Source organism: Trichechus manatus, unplaced genomic scaffold (genome assembly GCF_000243295.1).
Source record: "Trichechus manatus latirostris isolate Lorelei unplaced genomic scaffold, TriManLat1.0 scaffold00007, whole genome shotgun sequence".
Taxonomy (NCBI): domain Eukaryota; kingdom Metazoa; phylum Chordata; class Mammalia; order Sirenia; family Trichechidae; genus Trichechus; species Trichechus manatus.
Genome location: NW_004443943.1, coordinates 25,451,804 through 25,473,838, shown reverse-complemented (window position 1 = coordinate 25,473,838; position 22,035 = coordinate 25,451,804). Strand labels below are relative to the sequence as shown.

Here is a 22,035-nt window from a genome sequence, read left to right as displayed (position 1 = left end):
TGTCTGCGCCTTCCCCATCCTCCCTCTCTATAGTGAAGTCTGTTGGTCAACAAGACCTGCCCACACAGTGGAGATCCCAATTAAAGGAGAAACTTATCTCAAAAGCCTAGATATTCAACAGCAGAGAAGAATCTGTACCTGCTACCTAGAAAATTTTACTTAGTCCTCTACTTTAAAATATGGATAGCCAAAGACTTAAGAAGGAACCTAGCAGCATGAAAGCCAATAGACAAGGTAAATAAATTAAACAATTTACCCAAGGAAAAAATATAATTCAGAATCAGAACTTCAAAATTAAAAGCCTGTAATTAGTATCCTAATAAAGATATAGTAAGATATTGTACTTAAAAGTAAAAAAAAAGAAAAGAAAAAGGTTACTATGAAAAAAGATACTATCAGAACAAAAATATATTTTTTTAAACTAAACATATAATCATTAAAAACTAAAGTCCAATGAAGTTTAGGAATTTATTTCTTAGATATGACCCCAAAAGCACAAGTGATAAAAGAAAATATTGATAAATTGGACTTCATTAAGATTAAGAATTTTTGTGCATCAAACAACATTATCAAGAAAGTGAAAAGATAATTCACAGAATGGGAAAAAAATTTCAAATCATATATCTGAAAAAGGACTTGTATCCAAAATATATATAGGGAACTCTTACAATTCAACAATAAAAAGACAATTAACCCAATTTAAAAATGGGCAAAGGATTTAAATAGACGTTTATCCAAATAAAATATGCAAATGGCCAATAAGCACATGAAAAGATGCTCAACATTATTAGACATTGTTGTTAGCTGCCGTTGAGTCAGTTCCGACTCAGTGACCCTACATACAACAGAATGAAACATTGCCTGCCCGGTCCTCCACCATCCTCACAATCGTTGCTACGTTTGAGCCCATTGTTAAAGCCACTGTGTCAATCCATCTTGTTGAAGATCTTACTTTTTTTCACTGACCCGCTACTTTACCAAGCATGATGTCCTTCTCCAGGGACTGGTCCCTCCCAAAAACATGTCCAAAGTACGTGAGACAAAGTCTCACAATCCTAACTTCTAAGGGGCATTCCAGCTGTACTTCTTCCAAGACAGATTTGTTCATTATTCTGGCAGTCCATGGTATATGCAATATTCTTTGCCAGCATCATAATTCAAATGCATCAATTCTTCTTCAGTCTTCTTTATTCATTGTCCAGCTTTTGCATGCATACGAGGCAATTAAAAATACCATGGCTTAGGTTAGGCATACCTTAGTCCTCAAGGTGACATCTTTGCTTTTTAACACTTTAAAGAGGTCTTTTGCAGCAGATTTGCCCAATGCAATATATTGTTTGATTTCTTGACTTCTCATTAGACAAATGCAAATCAAAACCACAATGCAGAGACTGGAGAAACCCCGAGAGTATGGCCCCCCGACACCCTTTTAGCTTAGTAATGAAGTCACTCCCAAGGTTCACCCTTTAGCCAAAGATTAGACAGACCCATAAAACAAAACGAGACTGATGGGACACAATAGCCCAGGGACAAGCACTAGAAGGCAGGAAAGGACAAGAAAGCTGGTTATAGGGAACCCAAGGTAGAGAAAGGAGAATGTTGACATGTCATGGGGTTGACATGTCATGAAGTTGTTAACCAATGTCATAAAACAATATGTGTACTGTTTAACGAGAAACTATTTGTTCTGTAAGCATTCATCTAAAGTACGATTAAAAAAAAAATACAAAAAAAAAAAAAAACCCACAATGAGATACCACTTCATACCCTCTAAACCAAAAACCAAACCCACTGCTGTCAAGTCAATTCCAACTTATAGCGACCCTACAGGACAGAGTAGATTGTCCCCATAGGGTTTCCAATGCTGTAATTTTATGGAAGCAGACTGCCACATCTTTCTCCCAAAGAGTGACTGGTGGGTTCACACCGCCAACCTCTCTGTTAGCAGCTGAGCTCTTAATCATTCTGCTACCAGGGATCCTTGACACCCACTGGTATGGCTATAATAAAGAAACCAACAATATCAAGTGATAGGATGTAGAGAAACTGGAACCCTCACACACAGCTGGTGGGAATGTAAAATGGAGCAGCTGCTTTAGAAAATGTCTGGCAGTTCTTCCAAAGGTTAAACATAGAATGATTATATGACACAGAAATTCCACTCCTAGGACTATACCCAAGAGAATGAAAGCATATGTCTACTCAAAAACTTGTAAATGTATGTTCATAGCAGCATTACTCATAATAACCAAAAAGTAGAAACAACCCAAATGTCCCCCAACTTATGAATGGATAAACAAAGTGGTCTATCCGTACAATGGAATATTATTTGGCGATAAAAAAGAATGAATTTCTGATACATGCTGCAACGTGGATGAGCCTTGAAAACATGCTAAGCCAGTCACAAAGGACCACATATTTTATGACTCCATTTATATGAAATATACAGAATATGCAAATCTATAGACACAGAGAATAGATTAGTTGTTGCCTATGGTGGGGGAAAATGGGGAGTGATGACTGCTAATGTGTATAGAGTTTCTTTTTGGGGTGATGAAATGTTCAGGAAGTAGATCATGTTGGTGGTTGCATAAGTCTGTAAATATTATAATAAAAACTATTGCTTGTACACTTAAATGGGTGGATTTTATGGTATGTAAATTATCTTTCAATAAGTTGTTTAAAAAAAAAGGAGTTTAATAAAATAATTGGAGGATAAAATTAAGGAAATCTCCCAAACACAGAGCTTTAGACAGATAGAAAACTTGAGATAAAATATTAGTGATAAAGAGGATCAAATCAGGATACCCAACTCCTGCCTCATAGGAGATCCAGAAATATAGAACAGAGGAAATGGAGGGAAGGATTTTATTAAATAATTAGGGAAGACATTTTTCATATTTTCTATAGAGAACTATAGAGAGACAAGTCTAAAAAAGAAAAAGCTCACTGATTGCTGAGCAAAACATATTAAGAAGAGTCTCATATGTAGACATAAGAACATGAAATATTAGAACACCAAAGCTAAGAGAAAGTCTAGAAGCCTCCAGAAAGAGATAGGTCACCTGCAAAGAAAAATATCAAACTTGTATTTGACATTTCATCAGAAATAGTGGTACTAGAAAATAATGTAGTCATGTCTTTAAAGTTCTAAAGAAACTTATTTTTGAGCCTAAATTCTTAGATACTGAATCTAGCTATTGATTAAGTATGAAGACAAAATATAGACTTTGGTAGATAAAGTCTAAGGTGACCCCCAATGAGTTTCACCTTCTTGTGTTCACCCCCTTGTATAATCCCTTCCGCTTGAGACTGGGCAGGATCTGTGGCTTGCTTCTTATCAATTGTATATGGCAAAGGTGATGGAATATCATTCCCGTGATTATGTTACATTATTTAAGAATCCATCTGTCTTGCTCTTTCAGTTAACTCTCTTGCTCTCCATTGCTGGCTTTAAAGAAGTAAGCTGCCATGACATAAGTGGCCATATTGGAGAAGGCCACCATAACAAGGAACTATGGGCAGCCTCTAAGAGCTGAGAGTGGCGTCCAGCAAAAAAAAAAAACTGAAACCCTCAGTCCTGCAACCTCAAGGATATGAATTCTGCCAACAACCTGAGGGAACTTGGAAGCAAATCTTTCCTTAGTCAGTCCTCTGCTGAGACTGTAGTCACAGCCAACATCAGGATCGTAGTCTGAAGCAGAGAACTCAATTAAACTGTGCCTGGATTTCTGATCTACAGAAACTGTGAGATAATTAAGTGTGTTGTTTTAAGTCACTAAGTTTGTGGTAATTTGTTATGCAACAATAGGTAACTAATATACAGACATTTTTAGATGCTCTAAATCTCAATATTCACTTACCATTTCTAAAGAAGTTATTTCAGCACATACTCCAGGAAAATGAAGGTGAAAACCAAGAAGGAAGAAAACATGATACAAAAAATGGTAGTAATCATAGGAAAAGAAATCTCAGATAACTGCAGTGTGTTGTTGTTAGGTGCCATCAAGTGGGTTCCAACTCACAGCGACCCTATATACAACAGAACAAAACACTGCCAGATCTTGCACCATCCTCACAATAGTTGCTATGTTGCTTTTTTTTTTTTTTTTTTAAGGCCTGCAACTGTGGTGTAGCAAGTCTGAAAAGCAACTGGTCCAATTCAGAATAAGATGTCAGTGGACTTCAAGAGGGCCCTGGTGGTGCAGTGGTTAAGTGTTTGGCTGCTAACCAAAAGGTTGGCAGTTCAAATCCACCAGCTGCTCCTTGGAATCCCTATGGGACAGTTCTACTCTGCCCCATGGGGTCACTATGAGTCAGAAACAACTTGAGGGCAAAAAGTTTAGTTTTTTTTGGACCTCAATAAGAATGAATAAGATTCTAAGAATTAGATAAAATGTCTAAGGAGAGGATACTGTTAATGACAGGTAAAGAAAGCATGTCCTTCACCCCAGAAGAAAACAGGTGGCATGATCTAGAGAAACTGATAATGTATATGAAAAGAAAGCCATTTGAAATTAGATGGTAAAATATTTTCCACTGCATGGTGCAGAGTTTATGACGTTGCACAGCCTGCCATTGAGAAATAAACAGAATTTGGTAAACTGCTTGACTCTGATGTGAAGAAATTTACATAGTCAAAATAATGTACATTTTATAAGCTAATCTTTAGGTGGTAGATTCAGTCTATATACAGAACAAGGAAGAAAACTATGGTTACAGAAAAGAGTGAAAACTCTATCAACCTTAACAATGTAAAAGTAAAGAGACAGTTGACAGAAAATAAGAGGTAGATAAGAAGAGAAGAGAAATAAAAGAAACATATGATGACTAATATCCTCATATAATCTATGAGGAGTCAGAAAATATTGTCTAAGATGATGGAACAATAAACAGAGAGAAGGAGAAGAAGAGGCCCAGCAAACCAGGCACACGGAGTTTGCTTAACTCTTGGTTAGAGTGACTTATGGCAGCATTTTCTTAAATGTGCTCTGGAGAATATCAGTTCTGCAGGATATTAACATTATGTGGAGCTAAATAAAATAAAAGGTTCCAACAGTCAAGTAAGTTTGGGAAATACTGGATACACAAACTTACTGAAACACTTCCTGGCACCTTTAATGCATTAGTTTACGTTCTGAATCTCCAAGATGGGGATTTAGCATGCAGAATTTCCTGAATTTATTTGACCACAGAGTCTTACTTTCAGAAACCATCTTGAGGGACTAGTGTTCCACTAACATGTTTGGACCACATTGACTTGGAACATGAGCTCTGGTTCGAGTGAGGAATGGCAGTACAGCAGAAACTAACAAAAGAAATAAGATTTGGAGAACTTGGAGAAGCTGGACCACTTCAAAAACCTCATTACTAGTCTGCCTGCCTCTACTCTTATCTCTCTCCAATCTATTCACCACTTAGTTGCCAGAAAAATCGTTTACAGACTTAATTCAGATTATGTCAGTCACCCACTAAAGACTCTTCGCTAACTTTTCATTGCTCTTACAATACAATTTAACCTTACCGTGTCACATAAGACTCTACAATGAATCATCTGGCCACTGCCCATCTCTTCATTCTTATCTTCTACTGTTTTCTATTTTTCTTACTACACTCAAGCCTACTGGCCGAGTACATGCTAAGCTTCTCTTTATTTGGGGGACTTTCACAAGTACTCTTCTCTCCATCTAGAGTGTTCTTCTCTCCACTTTCTCATCTATCAGAGTCCTTCCTTGAGCTAAGTAATTATCGGCCCGCCCAGTTAGTTCTCTTTATCACATTTACCACAATTTGTAATGATATATTTGTTTGTTTTTTTACTTGTTGGTTATAAATATCAACTCTATGAGGGAAGTAAATATGTCTGTTGTACTTACCAACGTATATGGAGTGCTGGCAAAAATTTATTTGACCACAGAGTCCTACTTTCAGAAAGCATCTTCAGGGACTGGTGTTCCACTAACATATTTGGACCACATTGACTTGGAACATGAGCTCTGGTTTGGGTGAGGGATGGCAGTAGAGCACATAATAGGGGCTCAAATTTGTTGAATGAATGAACGAATGAAGAATGGAAGGTAACCCAACATTCTACAGAGTTGCTTGTGGGGTAATCTAATCTAAACCTTGGATAGAACAGAAAGCTATACAGAGCCTTCTGCTTCCTTGGTGGCCTAGAAAGCTATGAAAAACATTCGAATCTGAGCAAAGCGGATTGAAACAACAGAATTAAGAAGCAAATAAAGGTCTTTGCCATCACAGAAGATCACAGGATGTATGCTGTATGTGCAGTGGTCTACAAACCAAGAATAGAAAAATTGCCTTTTTACATCCAGAATTTATCTTTGATTGTGTCCAGTTACCAATACATTTACTAAGTGCCTAATGCTGATTGATAAAATTCATATTTTTCTCAAAGCATAGATATCTATGAAGGCTGTATGAACAGGTAAGGATGGAAATTTAAGTATATTTCTATACACAGGCTCTCATGACTTGTGTAGGCCCTAGGCTCTTTTGCCTTCATGGGCTCCTTCCTCCATGAAAGCATATTTACAGTTAATATTTTATGGCTGCATTGTTATAAAGACAAATATATATTAAAACATTTTCTTTAACTTTAAAGTTCATATTTTTCTTCTGATTTTAACTTGTAAATCCTTAAAAGCGTTGTAGGCCCTAGACACTGTGCCTGCTGTACCTAATAGAGAAGTCAGCCCCACCTACCCATGTGAAAAAAAAAATGCAAAGAGAGACGAAAAGTCCTTTTGGATTTTTATTTGCTGTCACATCTACTCCGCACTTCGGTCTTCTCATAGGAGGAGTGTGATAAATGATTTCTGAGGTTCTTTTCAGCTCTAAACTTCTTGAATTCTAAGATACTTACTTGGTTTAGCACAAACAACACAAAAATAAACAAAAGTTTTCTCAGTTTATTTCCTATTGTATACCAATGACCTTCTGTTTTCTGCTGTAGTGAGTTGATAGAGCACGATGGTGCCGAGCATGCACTTTGCAAGTAGATGAGACCTGGGCTAGCTACTAACTGGCTCATCATCATTTACCACCCTTGTCTGTATAATGGGACCAATGAAATGACCTATTTTATGAAATGTGAAGATAAATGAAATATTGAACTTAAAGCGCTTAGCGCAGTTCCTGGCACATGTTGACTCTAAAGAAGTATTACCCAGACTTGTGAAGAACATATGTGTGTCAAAGTGAAAAGGCAGTTGTTTTCTAATTGCTTTGTTGCAGATGACTGGATGTAGCCTTTTAAGCAATACAGAGAATTGAGTGAGGAAGGGAACTAAAAAATTTAGCTATAATAACATGTCAGTATAATGAGGGTGATCACAGCTCTACTTCCTGCCCAGAAACCTGTTTACACCACATTCTTCTCTGCAGTGGAAAGATGTACAGCTGGGAACAATTTGGTTCACAGAGTAATTATCACAGTGTTATTCCTAATAATTGCTCTGTTTTATTTCAACTGTGAAAGTTATATGGCTTGATCAAACTGCAGGAGGAGAGAAAAGAATAGTTAATTCCTTTTAGTTCGTAAGAGAGGAGTTTCCATCTCTGCCTCGAGAGAGACCAAACCTCCTAACAGCTGTTCAGTCCTCATTAAAAGGGGAGCACTGGCTACTGCACAGGCCTGTTCCCTAGCTGAGAATTGTGTTAATGACCAGTTACTTCTAAACTTGCTTTCTTTTGTATGTGTGTATATATATATATATATATATATATGTTTTTTTTTTTCCTGGAAAGGACCTCTTTCCTGATTGGAGAAATAGCCTAACTCCTCAGTCACTCAATAATAATCAGTTATTGCCATTATGATGAAGAATGTTTTTTTCTGCCTCTAATGTCAGGGAATTCAGTGTAGGATGGTGGTTTGAAAGAACATTGGAGAAGGAGACTGGAGTCCTGGGACATAGACTTGAATTTGACACTTTACAAGTAAGATGGTATTGAGAAATATTCTTCCTCACTTTCTTATTTTCCATTTCTTTCTTCCTTTTCCTCTTCTTCTTTCCATTATAAACCTACTCTCTCCTCCAAGAATGTTCTACCCTTATTACCAGCTGCCATTGAATGGATTCCAACTCATGGAGACCCTATGTGCGTCAGACCATAGGGTCTTCAATAGTTGATTTTCAAAAGTAGATAGCCAGTTCGTTCTTCCGAGGTGCCTCTTGGTGGACTTGAACCTCCAACCTTTTGGTTAGCAGCCGAGCATGTTAACTATTTGTACCACCCAGTTACCCCTCTGGGGTCTCCATGAGTTGGAATTGACTCAATGGCAACTGGTCTACTCTCATGGGTGCTGCTAAGATCAGTTTGTCAAAGGCGTGGTCCATGGTCTACCTGCGTTAGAAGCACCTAGAAGGCTTCTTAAACATGTAGCATGATTCTTAGGCCTTAGCCCAGACCTACTGAATCAGAATGTGTGGTGGTGGGGGTGCAGATATTTTCATTTTAACAAGCATCCCAAGGGGCTCTTTGCACACCAAAGTACAAGAACCACTGCCCTGTAATATAGGCAGAGCAGGTTTTATTATCTTTATTTTATAGATCAAGGAACAGAGGTACACAGGTGTTAAATTATCAAGTTCAAAAGTCAGAACCAGGAGGAGGAAACGCACATTTATTGAATGCCAACAGTGTGCCAGGCACTGCCCTTGTTCCTTGGGCATGCTATCTTGTTAATCTTCTCAATGGCTTTGGGAAGTAGGTACTGTCATTTCCATATGAAATGGCTCAGGGAGGTTAATCGTTTTTCCAAAAGGCCACACAGCTAATGAGCTATAGAGCTAGGTCTCAACTCAGATGTCTCTCTGACTCCAGGGCTCATGCTCTTTCTCCTCTGTGATGCTGTTTTCCTGAGTTGTCTTCATCTTTCAACTAACCCACATGGTCTTGTATTCTGAATGAAATATAATCCTTCTCCATCTCTGTTCCAGTGTTCAAACTCATAGAGTCAGCTTCATACCAGGGCTTTTGCTTTTGGAAAGTTTGCTTTCCCATGTTAAATTCATCATGACATCCTGATGCATTTTTCCTCCTTTCCTTCCTCCACTGCCAGGGTGAATCACATCAGGTCAATTACAACCTTCTTTACCTGAATCCAAGTCTTTGAGACTTCCTCAGCTATATTTTAGATTGTCGAGATATGTGTATCATAATATTCCCCTAATAAGCACTATCCAGCTCCAACCACAGCCTCCCAGATCTCTTTCAATTTCTTCTGTCATCATCCCCCTTTCCTCTGCCATTTTTCTTCATTCTAATCAAGCAAACTTATTTGGTCCTTTATGTGTTATTCTCATACATCTGCCTCTCTTTTGTTCCCGGCATTGTCTGATAGCCTCGTCCCTCCCAGCTCCCTATTAGCAGCAAATAGGCTTCATCTTGGGGGCCAGCTCCAGGTAGTAGTGGCTAGCACCCTGTATTGAGAATTCTTAGGCCACTTCTGAGCTGTGAGAGAGTACTGAGACCTATATGGGCTTGGGAAAAGGGAAGAGCACCACAGATATCACAAATTTGCCATCTCTGCATGGTTAAAAGCAAGGGCTTTAGAGTCAGAAATGGGATTGAATCCCAGCTCTGCAACTTTCTACCTGTGTGACCTTGACCAAAGTTTCATCACCTAGAAAATGAAAGCGATAATAAACCAACTGTCTTAGTAATCTATTGGTGCTATAACAGAAATACCACACGTGGATGGCTTTAACAAAGAGAAATTTATTTTCTCACAGTCTAGTAGGTTAGAAGTCCAAACTGAGGGTGTCAGCTCCAAGGGAAGGCTTTCTCTCTCTGTTAGCTCTGGAGGAAGGTCCTTGTCATCAATCTTCCCCTGGACTAGGAGCTTCTCTGCGCAGGAACCCTGGGTCCAAAGGACATACTTTGCTCCTGGCCTGCTTTCTTGGTGGTATGAGTTCCCGCTCTCTGCTTGCTACCCTTTCATCACTGGTAAGATAAAAGGTGGTGCAGGCCACACCCCAGGGAAACTGCCTTTATACTGGATCAGTGATGAAACCTTAGTAAGGGGATTACAATCCCACCCTAATCCTCTTTAACATAAAAATTACAATCATAAAATGGAGGACAACCACACAATATTGGGAATCATGGCCGAGCCAAATTGATACACATATTTTTGACGGGACATAATTCAATCCATGACACCAACCTTATAGGGTTATAAAATATGTAAACTGCTTACCAAGTGCCTGTCATTCAGTAAATGGTAGTTAACTTATTTTTTCCTTTTTCATTCAAGATCTTCCTTAAATTAAACCTCATGGAAATAACTTTCATTGACAAGACAGATTGGTTGAAGAATCTCACCCATCTTGTGTCCCTATATATTAAAGTCTCTATAAGCTTACCAAACTAAGGAAAATAAAATCTAAAATGGAAACCTTAATAAACAGCTGCACCAGCAATTAAAATGAACATATGGCTATACTGTTCGTCAGTCTACTGCCAATGTGATATTATATATAAATAGGGGTCAGGATAAAGCAGGGAGAGGAGAGGGAAGGGAACTGGAAGAAGGAAAAAGGGAAAGAAAGGGAGAGAGGTGTCAATATTTTGTCTGTTCTATGAAGCACCTAGTATAGCGCAATATAATTAGCCATGGGAAAGTAAGTGGCTTTGGACCAAATGAAAGATACTTCTTAATTTGTTGTTTATCTTGAGTTCAGCTTGGTTTGCTGTAACTCAAGATGAATAATTTTCTCACAACTTTTTCCTATGCTTTTCTGTAGAATGGGCTGTCATGTCTTGTTCTTGTTAGTTACAGAACCAAGGATTCTCTTTGTGGACAAGGGAAGGAAGATCAGGCTATTTGCAGTCTTATTGAAGTACGTACACATTTAGATGTTCAGTTCCCTAGGAAGGATTTATCTTTTTTTCTGGGAGCAAAAGTCAGAATCCAGTTTTCAGTGTTGCACTCTGTGGTCCAAAAGTAGAATTCAAACCCCAAAGACCAGGAATAAAGATTTGCCTTATTATAAGAGAGAGCTGTGATATGCCCTCAGAGAGAAGACTCAACAATATTTCAGATACGTCATATATGCAGGTGGATAACAAAGGAAAGAAATTCTCCCAGATTTGGGGTCCCCTGGGGGAGGAAAGGAACTCTTAACAATGAAAGGGGATATTTTTGTTCTTTTCAAAAGCAGCAGGTTGGCTTCAATGGGAAAGACCCCCAAATGCTGAAATATCTGCCTGGCATGGGCCAATTTCCTTCAGTACAGGTCCTCGTACCCTTTCCTCTCTTATCCTTCTTTGCTTAACTTGATGTCAGGATAAGTTCTCTGAGATCATAACCCGGGATTTCTGTCATAATTCAGGTATGGAGAGATCTAACTTTGGAAAACCTAGATCTTCTCTTCTTGTCATTATACACATCCTGGGTCATCTTTAACCTGTACTTTCATAGACTTAAATCTAGGGGTTAGAATGCAAGTGGATGGTTGAAGATCCTTGGATAATACCAGGCCCTAGACAGAATTTCAGTTTCCCAGCGGTATTTCACTTCTGACAGCATTATTCTGTGTGCATGTTATTCCACCTCTAGTATTACTGTTGCTGAGCATTTTGCAGCTGTGTTGAAGTTATTCATTTATGTGGTTTGGGCCAGTTTCTGAGAAACAGGCAGAACTTGAGAGCAGAAGAATCTATCAGTGTTAGATTTGAACAAAGAAAATTATGATATTTTTTGGACTTCTTGTCCTCTACAGTGCCAATATAGATGTAAAAGCAGAGTATGGAAACAATGTAGATATAGAAAGCCTTAATTTTCAGGGAAGGGGCATGGGTAGGAGGTGGATACCCCAAACTCATTGACTATCCTTTCTGTTCCTTGGAATTTTGACTAATTAATTTCATTTATGTGTTATTTCTGTGATTAGTTTTTCTTCTTGTAGTGCTGCCTTAAAAAAAAAAAATCATTCAAAGACTTCTGGAAACTGAATATTTGCCACATTTTAGATGAGTTTTTTACACTTCTTCAAAAACAAGGGTGTGCTTGGTCATCCTGGTGGTATTTGGAAACGGGTATTTGTTTGACATAATTTGAAAATTGTATTTTTCCTCCTCAGAGTATGTTTAGAAATACTTCCATATGCTTGAAATTGGTCTCATCATTTTGCTAAGAGGGAAAAAGGAATAATGTAGTTTATAGCAATTTTCACATGAACGTATATTTAATAATGGTTTATTTCCTCAGAGTTAGCTATAACAACTTTTCTACTCGCTCATCATCTATTAAAGTGAAGAAGATAATAATGTTATTTGTTCACAATATTAAATTGTGATTTAAATATTTTAAAAATATAATGAAACTAAAAATATACTTTTTTAAAATTTCATATACAAAATTAGATATTAGGTGAGGATCTAACTTTATTTTAATTTCCCCCCAAAACTGACAGCAAATCACATAGCAACATTAAAAAATGTTCACACTTCTCATATACTAATTGTTTTATATACTAAATTCTTATATATAAATTTTTAAAATTTATTCTGTTCCGTAGATCTCTCTACTAATTCCTGAGCCAGGAATGTTTTAATCATTGCAGTTTTTATTACGTACTTTAATACATGGTAGATCAAATGCCCTTTCATTATTTCAAGTTTTCAGAAAAGTTTTGGCTTCTTCCAGATGAATGTTACAATGCTTTTGTAAAGTTTCAAAAATACCTGCTGGGATTTCTTATTAGAATTTCATTAAACCCATAAGTTAGTTTAGGAAGAACAATTGGTTTTCCTATCCAGGGTCATGGTAGGTCTTTTCCTATATTAATTTTTGAAATATTTCTCTGCAGATTATATAATATTCTATAGATAAGTCCATTGTATTTAATATTTAATTACAGATTTTCTAGATTTTCTTTGAGGGGTGTGTGTGGGAGGGTGTAGGGAGAAAACATTAGGCATTACTTTAAACGTTCTTAACTCTACTTTTTTACCATTCTTTTCGTAATGCTATTTTTTTTAATAATGGAAGGTTATTTAAGGACTTAATTATCAACCTATAGCAGAACAAACTACCCAATGATTATAAGGATCTCCAGATTACAGTATCAGGAAGAACCAGTTTCCAATATGCAACATGCCAAATTAGATTTGTTATTAATTGCCTGTCCAGAACCTGGGCCAAGCAGGACATTGATGATTTTTTTCCATGATTTCTTATGACTCAAAGCTGTTACTATCAGTGAGTATTTACTTCAAGTTCCTTGAGGCATATTCAGGAGGATTGGTATATATTCACCAACATCAACATCAAAAGTCATCTCCTGGAAAGGTGGGGTGCAGAACTGAAATTCTAGTAAAAAGACCAGACTTAATGGTCTGACTGAGACTGGAGGAACCCTGGAAAGCATGGCCCCCGGACTCTCTATCAGCCCAGAACTAAAGCAATTTCGAGGCCAACTCTTCAGACAAAGATTGGACTGGACTGTAGGACATAAAATGATACTCGTGAAGAATGTGCTTCTTAGCTCAAGTTGATACCTGAGACTCAATGGGCAGCTTCTGTCCAGAGGTGAGATGAGAAGGCAGAGAGGGTTAGGAGCTGGTTGAATGGGCATGGGAAATCAGGGGTGGAAAGGGGGAGTGTGCTGTCACAGTATAGGGAGAGCAATTAGGGTCACATAACAATGCATGTATGAATTTTGGTATAAGAGACTAACTAGAAACGTGAACTTTCACTCAAACTACAACAATAAACAAACAAACGAAGTTCTCTCCTGGGTTTCCGTATTGGGTAATGGTATTACTGCAATTAAAACATTGGTGTCCTCTCTTACACTCCCTGTCCTACTTAAATTCAACTGCCAAGTCCTCTTGAGAGCACCGGAAGTACCTCTCAATTGTATCTTTTTTCATTTCCACATTTCAAAGCTTCTGTCACTCCATGGTCATCTCCTGCCAGTTTATCTTTACCAGAACCTTTCATCTTTACTATGGCCAGAGTGGTCTCTCTAAAAACTCAGATCTGATCCTGTCGCTCCCTTGCTTATGTTTAAACACAGAACAAAGCCAGCAGACAAACATGGAGGATGAGGTAGCTGTATTTTACAATATTATGTTGGCTATTAGTCATAGCTAAATAGGACCTCAACTGGACTTGTACTTTGTTGTTAAGGGATAAAGGTCAGACTTGTTAACATCACAGGCCAGCTTCAGTGATCTGACCAGCTTCATCTCCTGCTGCTCCCTTACCTGTCTCCTGATATCTAGTCAGACTGGACTCCTGAGAACATGGCTCACCTTGACTCTTCTTGCTTTGCTCTTGCTGTTCCTTTGCGTGGGCAGCTCCTCATGGCAAAATCCTACCCTTCTTTCAATGCCAGATCCAATGTCATGTACAAGGTGAAGCTTTTCTCCATCTTTTTCCTCTTCTAACACAATAGAAGGTAGAGTTAATTGCTCTTTTGGCTGTGGTTCCACAGAAGTTAGTTTTTACTAGTAGTTCAGCACATATTAGCTTTTATAGCTAATTGTATAAGTATCTATCTCCTTGGCTTTATTTTTGTTGTCTCGTAGCAGAGAACCTCACTGATTAACCTTCGATACCAGCACCCAGCACACTGTCTTACAAATAAACACTGAAATGCTCAAGTCTGGAAGAGAAAGCCAACAAGCAAAGGTGCTCAGGCCATTTTTTTTCTCTTTCTGAAGATTATAGTAGTGTTTTCTCAAGCAAAACTTCAACTTAGTTTTGCATCTTAGAGTTGTACTATACTTCTTGGCCTTAGTGACTTGGAGGCAGTATAGGATGTTAGAAAGAGAATAGGAATTGGAATCAGAAAACCTGGGTTTAGTCTGCACTAGCTTTGTGAGTTTGAGCAAGTCATATAACTTTTGTGAGACTCAGGCTTTTCCATTGTAAAATAGGAATATCTACTTAATAGGGTTATTTTGAGGATTATGTGAAATTATACATATAAGAAGCTGAAAAACGTTTTATAATGAGAAAGCACTATAAATATCAGTATTATTTTATATGTAATTGAAGATAGTTTTAAATGAAATAGTTCTATCTCAGTTTTACATAAAATAGTTCTATTTTAGAGATTATTTTGGAGGCGTAAAGCTGTGAGAATACATTTTTAAACATTTTATTCCTTTTTTAAAAATGATATTTGTATCTAAGATTGTCTTGGTTTTCTAATTTTTAAGAAGTCCTGGTTGGAGTGCAAAATTTTATCTCCCCCTCTTTATTTCTAGGCTATCCTGCTTCTAAGATTATTCTCAGGTCTCCTCTTCTTAGAGTATATATGTGGCAGGGAAAATATTTTGGATACTAATCTGTTTTCTTTCTCTTGTCTTTGTCTGTATTTTTCTTCTCCAATTCAGGTAGATTGTTGACTGTGTGCTTGTTGACTCAGGGGTAGCACATGGCAGTGCAGAGAAAGGAGACAAATAGCTCAAAAGCCTTTCTGGATTTTGAATTCCAAAAGACCCTAGACTTAGGGCCAGAAAAGTAGGGAGACTGGAGCTACTCTTCCAGACTCAAAGAGATTTTTCTGGAATGGGGAAACGTGATGAGAAGAAGAGGAAGAGAAATACATGGGTTCCAAAAGCAGATGGTACTTGTTATGGATTGAATTGTGTCCCCCAAAAATGTGTGTCAACTTTGCTTGGCCATGATTCCCAGTATTGTGTGGTTATCCACAATTTTGTGATCTGATGTGATTATCCTATGTATTGTAAATCCTAACCTCTATGATGTTAACAAGGCAGGATTAAAGGCAGTTATGTTAATGAGAAAGGACTGAATCTACAGGAGTAGGTTGTATCTTGAGTCAGTCTCTTTTGAGATATAAAAGAGAGAACCAAGCAGAGAGGAGAGGGACCTCATACCACCAAGAAACAAGCGCCAGGAGTGGAGCATGTGCTTTGGACTCAGGGTCCCTGTGCTGAGAAGCTCCTAGACCAGGGGAAGATTGATGACAAGGACCTTCCCCCAGAGCCATCAGAGAGAGAAAGCCTTCCCCTGGAGCTGGTACCCTGAATTCAGACTTCTAGCCTCCTAAACTGTGAGAGAATAAACTTCTATTTGTTAAAACCATCCACTTGTGGTATTTCTGTTATAACAGCACTAGTTAACTAAGACAGTACGCATGTCCTGCTTCCCAAGGAGTTCTGCTAGTAGGAGTGGCATGACCCCATAAGATATTGGCTGTTTAGGCTGTCTAGATATATTACTTCTCTAGTAGGGAACCTAGTAATCTGTATAATGGCCTTATTACACTGCCTGGTACCAAGTAGGTACTCAGTTAATGTTATTTTCCCTCCAATCCACATTGATGTTTTGGCCTGCCCATCACACCAGTTGTATTCTTTGATCACCTCCATGCTACATTTTCCATGTTCTTGCTCCTGTACTGCTGAATGGTACTGGAAAAAAAAGGTAAAATCATGCAGACAAGGGCCAAGTCAGGGCTTTTTCTTTTCCGTTCTTTCTTTTTCTTTTTAAAATAGACTTCCTTTGATGATAATCAGCAGTCCTGGAATCCAGCTGTTACACTTTCTCTTGCCCACCACTACAGAGAGACTCATCCTCTTCTACCATCACAGCAAAGCAGAGACTCTGGGCAGTGCTCTGAGCTCTTGACAAGGCTATGCTGGGGTAGGACAGGGATAGGGCCTTCCGGACAAAACATTGTGTGCCTCACTGGTGGGAGAATTCTTTGGTTATGGAGTACTGATTGACTTTTTTTTTCCATCTGAAGAAAAGTTCTCCTCCATGGCTTCAGGCCTCATAGAAATGTCTTGAAGAACTGAGATGTTCCATTTGATTTCCTGTGTCTGGCTGGTAATGCTGTCAAATAGCAATAATAGCCATGACAGCACATGGCCTCAGAACATGTGAGTAGGGAAAAGGAGGTAGGTGAATCATTGAGTTATTCACAGACATGTGATTTATAATGCCCTGTGGCATCTATGAGTCCCTGGATGCTTCTTCCTGATCCTTTGGTTCTCCTGGGAACTCCAGGAGTGCAGGAGGCTTTGCTGTGTGCTTAAGCTATGCAGAACCTGGTCTGGTTTCCCTTTTGAGCTGAGCACGGTTGTCAGACAGCAGTTCTCTGTTTAGCTGCTCTAAAAATGGTTACATTCTCTTTGTTGTGCCCAGGTTTCTGCACTCAGACAGATATGGCAGCCCGTCTTTAGTGCATATTTGATAGTGCTTTATACTTGTATAAATCAATTGAGCTGTCCCATGCTCTCTCAATGAAGACAGGCCTCAGGTTTTTCAAATTCATCTATTGTGGTGTCATTCTTGGGAAATGTTATAGTTTGTTTCCTAACGGAAATCAGAGCTCTTAGGAAATGTAACAGATAAGTTTTGATTATAGGGGAAGCTATGTGGGGATCATCAGGCACAAGCTTGGGAAGACAGACATAGGTAGAATGCTGTATTTGGATCTTGATTTCCTGGTGGTGAAGGATGTGTGGAGAGCTGAAAGTATGGTTACCTTCACCTTCTTTATAGTTTGACTGTCAGTAGCTATGACCTCCAATGGATGTGGACCCTGGCAGAAAACAGCTACTCAGGGATTAGTCTAATCTGTGTCTCTGTTTATCTTATTTTAACCTTGGGGATATGGTTTACTTTAAGTTACATTGTTTTTTTCTCCCTTTCTTTCTGTTCCTTACAGATTCATGAAGGTGGCAGGAAGCACAGTGGATGCAGTTACCTGGCAACAGTAGGTATTCACCATTTTTGGTCTTACTTCTGTATCAGCAGTTGTGAGAGGAAAGACAATTAGTTGTAACTAAGTTCGTAGCTGACATTAAATAAACTCTCCTTCATCCTCAGAGAAAGAATTTGAAGCTAAATCCAAAGCTGCTTTTATGACACATGCTGTCACGAAGTACTATAAGTTTGTTTTGTTGTTTCGGGGAAAAAATACTGACACGTTCTGGAGAGCTCAGTTATTAGGTACACTTTAAATTAATCTGTCATCAGTGAACAGGTAATGAGCATGCCACCTTTTCCCCATAGACTTTTCCTTTGGAAATAAATTTCCTTATTTAAGAGAGGAAATAGTTCTAATTACTCAGTATATCATGTGAAAGTACAAACAGTTCATTATATTAGTGGTAATGTTCTTAATTAGTGTCAAGTAGTCACTAATATGAAGCAGGTTTAAAAAAAAAGAAGAAGAATATGAAGGAATGAAACAGCTTCAAGAGAGAGGATAAACCTAGCATTTTAGGGAGAAGCTTACAATGGCAAAGACCTGTTTCCCAAGGGTAGCTTGACTTTTGATGATAATTTTCTGATACATAAATTAAAATTTTCTTTAATTCTCCTCGTAGCGTTTGTGCCAGAATGTCCAGCATCTCACGACCTTTCATCAATTTTATATTGGAACCCTTTCTCTTTTATAAGAAACCTATCCCACACATCTTTTAAACTGTCTCTCATCTAATGTGGTCCTCACTGCCCAGACACGTACCACCATCCTGAGCCCTCACACCTTAGCCTTCAACTATGGCTCCCTTCCCCATTTCCTCTAACCCTTCCTGCCTAGGGTATTTATCCCTCTTGTCTAACTCTCATGTTAAGTGAATCACAGTATCCCTTGGGGGATCCCTGATAGGCATGAGAAAAAGGATAAGTAGATGAAATCTTTATTAAGTATACCAAAAGGATTTTTGGTTTGTTGGCAATCAATAACTTCAATCATAATGGGAAATAACTTCATTCTGCATTTATACTCTTAGTTGCTCTGAACAAGCTTGAAATGTTTTCAGAAATGCATATCCTCCTTCAATTTCTTTTTCTGAGTCACAGATTGAGTAGCTCTGAGGATCATGTCATTCCATTGCTTAAAATCCCAGTGTCTTCCCTTTGCACTTAGACAAAAAGCTAAACTCTCTACTCTGGCCTAATAAATTCCTTTTTGCTTGGCCTCTGCTACTTTCTAATCTCATCTGGTACTACTCTGCCCTCACTTATTCTGTCCCATGGTATCAGTGGTCTTTCAGTTCTTTGAAGGTTCAAGTACATGTACGCCTCAGGATCTTTGTTCATGATGTTCTCTCTTCCTGGAATACTGTCCTCCCCATTCTGTGTGGCTGGCTCCTCATATTTTAAGTCTCAGCTTACATGTCATATCCTCAGAGAGGCCTTTCCTGACCGTCCTATTTGAAACAGATTCCTCATTTCATTCTTTTCCTTAGTTCTTTGTTTTTTCATAGCATTTTTCCATAACTTTCAATTATTACTTTTTTCATAACTTGTTTTTCTTATCCACCATAATGGAACTTATTCAATTTGAAAAGTATTTATTTAGGCAATTATTTCTTAGGCATTTACTATGAGGGAAAATAATAACAATAACGGCACAGTAAAACCTGTGAAAGCCAGAACGTGTATAAGGCAGAAACCGGTCAGAGAAAGAAAACTCAAATATTTTCCACTAATAAAGAAGATAGAAAAGTGATAATACTGAACTCTGTCAAAGGTGAAAAACTTGTGAGACCTAGAAAAACAAGGCAGTCCTGTCAAGTTCTGGCTCTCACAGGTTTCACTGTAAAAATAACAACGTGACAGGAACAGGAACTGCTCTAAAACTTTATATGCCTTGTGTCTTAGTCATCTGGTACTGCTATAACAGAAATACCACAAGTGGTTGGCTTTAACAAACAGGAATTTATTCTCTCACAGTCTATGTCTTAGGCTGGGTTCTCTAGAGAAGCAAAACCAGTAAAGCGTATAAATATATATAGAGAGAGATTTATATCAAGGAAACAGCTCACACGATTGTAGAGGCTAGAACGTCCCAAGTTTGTGGATCAGGGTAGAGGCCTCTCCCAATTCACGCAGCCGCAGAAGCTGGTGAACCCAAGGTCGGCAGGTCAGAGAGCGGGGCTCCCACTCACAGGCTGTGAAGGTCGACGAATTCCAAGATCAGCAGACAAGACCGCAAGGTTTCCCCTGATTCACGTAGCTGCAAGGACTGGCAAACACAAGATTAGCAGGTTGGGGAACAGGACTCTTTCTGGCAAGCTGTGAAGATAGATGAATCCCAAGATCGACAGGTAAGCTGCTAGTTAAAGTCCCAAGAACCAGAGGTGAGATGACAAGAGGCAGCTGCTGGGTCTGGAACAAGCCAAAAACCTTGGCCAGGCGAGCAGGCAGGAAGTAGCTGGTGGAGGGCAGAGAGATGAAGGCTGAGGGGGCGGTGAGCCGCCTCGGGCCCCGCCCCTGCTAGTACCACTCAGCAGATTCCATCATGAGGGTGATCACATATCAAATTTCAACAGGGAAGTGATCACAGCATTATGCAACTGCCAAAACACTGAGAATCATGGCCTAGCCAAGTTGACGTACAGTTTTAACCGTCATAGTCTAGGAGGTTAGAAGCCCGAATTCAGGGCACTAGCTCCAGGGGAAGGCTTTCTTCTCTCTGTTGGCTCTGGGGGAAGATCCTTATCATCAACCTTCCCCTGGTCTAGGAGTTTCTCAGTGCAGTGACCCTGGATCCAAAGAACGTGCTCTGCTCCTAGTGCTTCTTTCTTTGTGGTATGAAGTCCCTCTCATCTCTACTCGGTTCTCTCTTTTCTAACTCAAAAGAGATTGACTCAAGATGTAACCTAACCCTGTAGATTGAGTCCTGCTGCCTCATTAACATAAAAAAAAAACCAAACCTGCTGCCATTGAGTCGATTCTGACTCATAGCGACCCGATAGGACAGACTAGAACTGCCTCATAGAACCAGAGTTCTTCATTAACATAACTGCCTCTAATCCTGCCTCATTAACATCATAAAGGTTAGGATAATCACATCATATCACAAAATGGTGGACAACCACACAATACTGGGAATCATGGCCTAGCCAAGTTGATACGTATTTTTGGGGGATACAATTCAATCGATAACACCTTGCCATATCTGTTCTTCACAAGAACCAAATGATGTTGGGACTGTTATTATCTCATTTTTCTACAGCTTATAGGAAGCTATAGAAAATCCAAACATTACACAGAAAATGGCAGGTTTTGGACTTGAAGCTGGGTCTGTCTTATTACAAAGGCTTTCTCCTAATAACTATTACAGCTTTGAGAACAAGACAATGTCCCTTTACTGAGAACCTTAAGTTCTAGTGAAAGAGTTAAAGTACTGCTCAGTGACCTCACAAAAGACTACTTGGATAATATAACACAGAGGCTGAAGCTTGAAGAATGGATAGGGTTTGTATAATCCTATAAATGAGAGAGGCGCTCTGGTGGCTCAGTGCTTAAGAGTTCGGCTGCTAACCAAATGGTTGGCAGTTCAAATCCACCAGCTCCTCCTTGGAAACCCTATGGGGCAGTTCTACTCTGTCCTATAGGGTCACTATGAGTCAAATGGACTCGACAGCAAAGGGTTTTTTTTTTTAAAAAAAATGAATGAGAGATAATGAGATCAGAGTAGGAAAATTAATTGGGTAAAAATGTGGGAGTTGTTAAATTATCATGGCTGACAAAGAGGGATCAGAGATAGCTTTTCATCTTTATTCAAGGACTCTCCATAGCACAAATGGGATGAAGTGAGCCCAGTATTTTTTTGTAATGGGGAAATGCATTTTTTATAAATACATTTCATTTATCTGCTACTTTAAAAAATATTGGCCATCTCTCAAGATAAATATCATGTGTTTGCAACTATTCCAAAAGTACCCCCCAAAGCAGGGAGGGGATTATGTTTCCTTTGGCTCCAGGATAAGCAGTAATTTGGGGACAACAATTGGCACCTGGAATCTACCATGTATCCCTTCCAGCCATAGTTCTAAGTCAAGACTTAGAATAGTCATGAAATAAGCCCAGCAAACCTGGCCAGGAGGACTTAGTGAAAACCAGAGCCAAATGCCATGTTTCTCCAACGCTGAAAAATGCTGAGGTAAAGGATTTTTTTTTATTTTATATATTTTATTGTACTTCAGGTGAAGGCTTACAGAACAAATAGTTTCTCATGAAACAGTAGTACACATGTTGTTTTATGACATTGGTTAACA

General features: G+C 38.7%; 1 protein-coding gene across 3 annotated transcripts in view; it reads left to right on the top strand.

Annotated features, from left to right (window-relative positions):
- Positions 1-22,035, top strand: part of HPSE2 (heparanase 2 (inactive)) — a 782,979-nt gene that overhangs the window by 511,778 nt on the left and 249,166 nt on the right. For all 3 annotated transcript variants that reach the window (XM_004370016.1, XM_004370015.1, XM_004370017.1), the window contains one exon: positions 17,688-17,735. In XM_004370016.1, coding sequence (XP_004370073.1) covers positions 17,688-17,735 — 48 coding nt within the window. The remainder of the gene's footprint in view (positions 1-17,687; positions 17,736-22,035) is intronic.